The sequence below is a fragment of the Miscanthus floridulus genome, chromosome 14, assembly GCF_019320115.1.
Source record: "Miscanthus floridulus cultivar M001 chromosome 14, ASM1932011v1, whole genome shotgun sequence".
Classification (NCBI taxonomy): domain Eukaryota; kingdom Viridiplantae; phylum Streptophyta; class Magnoliopsida; order Poales; family Poaceae; genus Miscanthus; species Miscanthus floridulus.
Genome location: NC_089593.1, coordinates 6,853,235 through 6,858,695, shown reverse-complemented (window position 1 = coordinate 6,858,695; position 5,461 = coordinate 6,853,235). Strand labels below are relative to the sequence as shown.

Here is a 5,461-nt window from a genome sequence, read left to right as displayed (position 1 = left end):
TTTGGATCATCTGTATCAACCAGTAATTTTTGTTAACATTAATCGTAGTAGTAATAATAATTTAAATTTTACATTTAAAATACTACTACTACTACCAGTTATTAAGTTAAGTGGGCCTGAAAGAAAAGAAAAGAATGGAGCCCCATCAACGATATGGATAATTCAAGCATGGTGATAACACACGCATGTTTCGTGTCCTCCTCCAGAGTTCTTCTATCTAAAGGAAAATTAAAGAATTTGAGTATCAACTCTGAACCCAACCCAAGCTTTATTCAGATTCATTCCTGCGGAATAAGCTACAAGCAGTAGCAAAATCATCTCCAGAATTCCACAAGTAACAAACAGTCCATTGCCCTGTTCGTTTCGCTGAAATTTGATTTAGGCTGATTTGTTGTAAGAGGAAAACACTGTTCGTTCGCTGAAAAGTATTTCAGAGTTTAAGAGGACTTGCTCAGTCGATCTGCTCCTTCTTTCCATACAGCTTTTTATAGACAAAATCAGTACATACATACACATTGATTGATGTACGCAAGAACTGAAGATGGGCGTAAGGCAGGAATATAATGGGTGCACTCTAGTGATCTAGTCTATACCATACATACACACACACTATTGCTAACTCATACTACATAGTGCTAGCTTGATTTCCCTGTAATAAACACACTCACACAAGTAGATGTAGAAGAAGAAGAAGAACACTGTGCCTGACTGTCTGAATCTGAATGTTTTTTGTGCAGGCAGGCCGCTAGCTAGACAAAATCGAAGCGCATGAGGAGCCTGACAGACTTGTACCTGTTGCCCTTGCGGTCGTGCAGGGGCACAGCACGGATGCCCTGCTTCAGCTCCCAAACCGGCAGGCACGTCTGCCCCCCAAAGTCGTGCTTCTCCGATATGTCGTACTCCTGCACCTCTATCCTCAGGAGGGCCAGCTCCGGCACCCTCAGAGGGAATGTGAACTCCTCGTCCCACACTGGCACCCACTGGTCTTCGATCACCCTTGTCGTCTTCATCGCAGTGTCCGCCGTCACTCCAGCGATCCCTACCTGTACGCTTTCAGAGAGCATGTCGATTGAGAACCACTAGTTACAACTTCATCCCAGCATGTCATTTTCATGTCACTACTATTAACCCAAATGAACATCTTCGTGCCTTACCCTGGTATAGAAATCTGGAGGTGAAAAGGCATCGAAATGAGTCTTGCTGAAATCCATGCGCCATCCATCTCCCATATATACCTTTACCTGCTTGGACAACACAACAGATTTAGGTATATGCTGTTCTAGCTCGATTGGAACATTTTTTTTAGCAAACTCAGTTGTCAAAGTCTGGGAAACATACACCTACCTTGAGAGTTTTCTTCACTGGCAAACTACCTTTGGGGTCGAATACTTCCCCATTTGGACCTGTCCTTAGCAAGAAGTCAGGTTTTTTAACATACCCACAGCCCCCATTGGCTCTGAAAAATCCTTGCATCAACCGGAGGGCTTTATCATGCCCCTGAAAAATGAAAGCCCAACGTATTATGCTTTAATGCTCTAGGCAGTCACACATATTAATACTATGCGAGTATAAAAGCACGAAGAAAGTGGAAATTAGTGGCTCACAGGGCAGTTAAGAACTGAAACCTCACCTGCATGTTGAATGCAACCATCTGAGCACCATGAGTCCAGGCATTCATTGGATTATAGTTTGAAGAATTAACTCTCATGCCCTTTGGATACACACGGAGTATATTATTCTGGGTGAACCTGAACAGAATTCAAATTTTCCTCAGCAAGTGTATGACTATGGTAACTGCCTTGAAGAGATGCAATCTTATGACTGGTTAATGTTGATAGTTTCAGGAATAAATAATTTTATATTTTCAACTAACAGATAGCATGTGTTGCCTATCTTTTGTACGGAGCTATGGAATTCAGCCTTTTATTGAATTATCATGTGTGTCCCGTAACCTTGGCAACACTGGCAGTTCCTTTTTTTCCCCATTTTTTCACATTGCATAATGTAAGACTACAATATAAACCTGCTGAACCCCTATGGACTAAAAGAGAGGAATAGATTCAATGGCATAAGCAACAACACATTGAGATTATAAAACCCACAACAACGATCTTATAACAACTCAATACCAAATCTTCTAGTATTCTTGTTGAATCACACAAATTACCTTATGACTTCAGCCCCATGAGAAGTTGTTGCTTTAGCTAACTGTGTCTCACTCAAAGAAAGCCGCCTGACTTTTTCTGGATCCACCTTTAGCGCATCCCGCAAATGGCCTTTTGGTTTGCCAGCTTGGATGGTGATCAGTTTCCTATACTCACAGGCAGTGTCCTGCTGAAATTTGGGATCATCCTCGTCGGAATCTTCCTCATCCAGTTCATCCTGTTTATGGAAATAAGTTTATCTCATTTGTGTTAAATCATGGGTGCGTGTCTAGACAAGACAGTGATATTGCAGACCTTTCCATCAGATTCATCGGCATTTGAATCTATTCTTCTTAGGCTTCCTGTGTCTACAGCTAGATTTCCACTGCCATTTTGGTTATCAGCATTTGAATCTATTCTTCTTAGGCTTCCTGTGTCTGGCAAATCAGCTATGTTTCCACTGCCATTTTGGTTATCCTTAACTTTGAGGAACTCCTTGTACTCTTGTGGGGGTTTAGTCGAGATGATTATTCTCCTCATCAGAGCTGCTGGAGAGGGGAACTCTTTCATTGGGTCTGAACTAGGTATGAAGAGTAGATCTCCGAATGTTTCAGTGAGCATCTGTGATAACTTAAAGTCAGAATTGAGGTTTTAACTAGGACAAGTGCAAGGAGTTGATATACTAAGCAAACTTTACCTTAGCTACTTTGGCTTGGAGATCTGGTGTAAGGTGATCCTCAAGAGTGATAACAAGCGGATATGTTGATGCACAAAAGGCATATTCTTTAATGGACTTCAAGCACCTGATCATTTCTACCGGCGCAGTCAATGTCCTTTAAAATGCCAAGAAAAAACAAGAGTGGGGGAGTTAATTTTTGCAAAGCCAGAGAGAACAAAAAGGATGGTTGCAAATTCAAGCAGCATGGATTACTTATAACAAACTGGCTTATATAAATATAGAACTACGGTGCTGGTTCAGAGGAAATTATACTTCTTGCTACACTGTAATGTGTAGGGAAAAAGAACTAAATTTATCCTTTGGCTTGAAGAAATGGTGATACTTGTTATGCCATGCTACAAACTATGCACAATATGTGATTTCTTTTCAAGTGTCCCGTAATGCCATCTAGTGTGGGGGTTTTGAGAACTGGGAACATTGCAGCCATAATGCCATACTCACACATATGCAGTTGTTTTTATACGCAGATGTTGCAGTAAATCCATGGGAATAAAATAGTGAATGTGTTTTGAAAACAGAATGCATACCCGCCATGAAGAATATCGACATTTGTCTTTGAAGAATTTGGCCACATATCAAGTTCAATGACTCTAACACCTCTCTGCAATGCTTGTATAATTGGGATGTCGCTGGAGTCACTATTGAGCTGGTTCCCAGTTAGGTACGAATTATGTCCGGTGAATACGAAATAATGAGAGAATGGGGCAGACATGTCCTGGTGAACCTGAACAAAGAATTTAGGTAATGGTGAGACAAGAGGCAAAAAACAATTTATTTATTGGTATTGATGAACAATATTTTGCATTTCTTTTGTACAAGAGGCTAAAGCACACCACATTCACAAACAGTGCAAAGAGTTATGGTTTAGGAGCTTTGAAATGAATTTAATAATTGATAGTAGTAGTAAGTAATCCAAAGGCGCATCTTTTGTACCATTTTGAGAAGAAGACTGTTGGTATTCTACTCGGCTATCTATTACTAGGGCCTTGTTTAGATTGCAAATTTTTGCAATCTGGACACTGTAGCACGTTTCGTTTGTATTTGACAAACTTTGTCCGATCATGGACTAACTAGGCTCAAAAGATTCGTCTCGTGATTTACAACCAAACTGTGCAATTAGTTATTTTTTTTACCTACATTTAATGCTCCATACATGCGTCCAAAAATTGATGTGATGGAGAGATTGTGAAAAAATTTGGAATTTGGAGGTAATCTAAACAGGGCCTAGTATTTGGTGGCTGCAATGTGAAGGCAGAGTACAACAAATAGTAGGAAATGCAGCAGTAGCGTCCAAAATTGAATTGGATAGCAGCACCCTACAGAGAGAGGAGGAGAGTGACATGCAATGACCGGTGTTGGAGAAAAAGACAGGCAATGACTGAATGAAGCATTGAAGCATGTTCGGGGAACTGAATGAAGCTCCCATGTCCTCCGACAATTCCATGGATTGAAAGACAGAGACAGGTAAAATTGGAATTTTTTTTCTCCTCTATTAAAATATTTGCCTGGCAGAAGTTCTGCCGGCAATCTTCGAAAAAAATTGGAATCTTTTTGAGGTGGGTGGGAGGGGGGAGTTGACAGTTACCTCGGGACAAGGTACTGCAATTGCAGTCAACCATTAGTGTTGTAAGACTGTTAATCGTAGCTTAACAGCAGACAGAAATGGAATCATGAGCATGGAGATGGAGGTAGCTATTAATCATGTAGCAGGCAATCAATCAGCATCGATGATGATTGATAAAAATGGAGGTACAGTATTAAGTAAGCAGTGATTAGTCGTGGGATTTGGTAGAGAGGAGGGAGAGGCAGGCGCCAGGCAAGAGGCAACCAACCTGGTGAGCCATGGGCGGGTTGAGTTCCGGCGAGAAGAGGAAGGCGAAGAAGTCGTCGAGCGTGGGCATCGCCGGCGCCGGCGACCTGGTGACGAGGCGGGCGATGCCATGTCCCCCCGAGGCGGCGGTGAGCAGGGCGTGGATGCGGTCGACGTCGGCGGGGTGCTCGGCCTGCGCCTGGGAGAGGAAGCGGCGGAGGGCGTGGACGTCGGAGTTGAAGGAGAGGTAGGCGGCGCGGACGTCGGGCGGCTGCTGGGCGTCGGGGGATCGGAACTTGCGCGTGAAGCACATGCAGTACTTGTACTTGTAGCTGCCCATGGGTGATGGAGGATGGAGGACGGATCCTCTGTTCCTTCCTCCTCTGCTGGTAGTAGTAGTAGTACGGTGGTGATTGTTGAGCGAGCTGGGTTGCTCCGAATCTGATCTGCCTGGCGACGCGTGAAAAGCTTTATTAGGCGGCGCTGGTGGAGGCCGCGTTGGGCGTTACCTTGACTTGACGAAGAGATTCGGGGGAAGTAATGATGGAATAGAATCACAATTCACAACTGGGGGCGCGTTTAGTTGCTGCCGGAGTTGGCGCCGCCGGATGGACTGTAGCACTGCAGCGCACTGTAGCATTTCGTTTGTATTTGGTAATAATTATCCAATTGTTGACTAATTAGGCTCAAAACGTTCGTCTCGCAAAGTACAACCAAACTGTGCAATTAGTTTTTAATTTCGTCAACATTTAGTACTCCATGCATGTA

General features: G+C 43.1%; 1 protein-coding gene across 2 annotated transcripts; it reads right to left on the bottom strand.

Moving 5' to 3' along the window:
- Nucleotides 1–431: 431 nt before the first annotated feature.
- LOC136504793 (phosphoinositide phospholipase C 2-like) lies at nt 432–5,219 on the bottom strand. Of its 2 annotated transcripts, none has more exons than XM_066499794.1 (9): nt 4,716–5,219; nt 3,411–3,607; nt 2,842–2,977; nt 2,460–2,765; nt 2,168–2,382; nt 1,631–1,748; nt 1,345–1,497; nt 1,155–1,241; nt 432–1,050 (listed from the first exon to the last, which is right to left on the bottom strand). In XM_066499794.1, the coding sequence occupies exons 1-9, from the start codon at nt 5,031–5,033 to the stop codon at nt 616–618; spliced, it is 1,965 nt and encodes a 654-aa protein (XP_066355891.1). In that variant the 5' UTR covers nt 5,034–5,219; the 3' UTR covers nt 432–615. The 2 variants fall into 2 exon arrangements, with proteins under 2 accessions (XP_066355891.1, XP_066355892.1); XM_066499795.1 differs by having other exon boundaries at nt 616–1,043.
- Between the last annotated feature and the right edge of the window lie 242 nt (nt 5,220–5,461).

Excerpts from the sequence above, each read along its gene's own strand:
- LOC136504793 (XM_066499794.1), bottom strand. The coding sequence starts at position 5,033 with ATGGGCAGCTACAAGTACAAGTACTGCATGTGCTTCACGCGCAAGTTC. Across the intron at positions 1,498-1,630 it reads TGGTTGCATTCAACATGCAG|GGGCATGATAAAGCCCTCCG; the intron begins GTGAGGTTTCAG and ends TTCATTTTTCAG. Across the intron at positions 1,242-1,344 it reads CAGTGAAGAAAACTCTCAAG|GTAAAGGTATATATGGGAGA; the intron begins GTAGGTGTATGT and ends TTGTCCAAGCAG.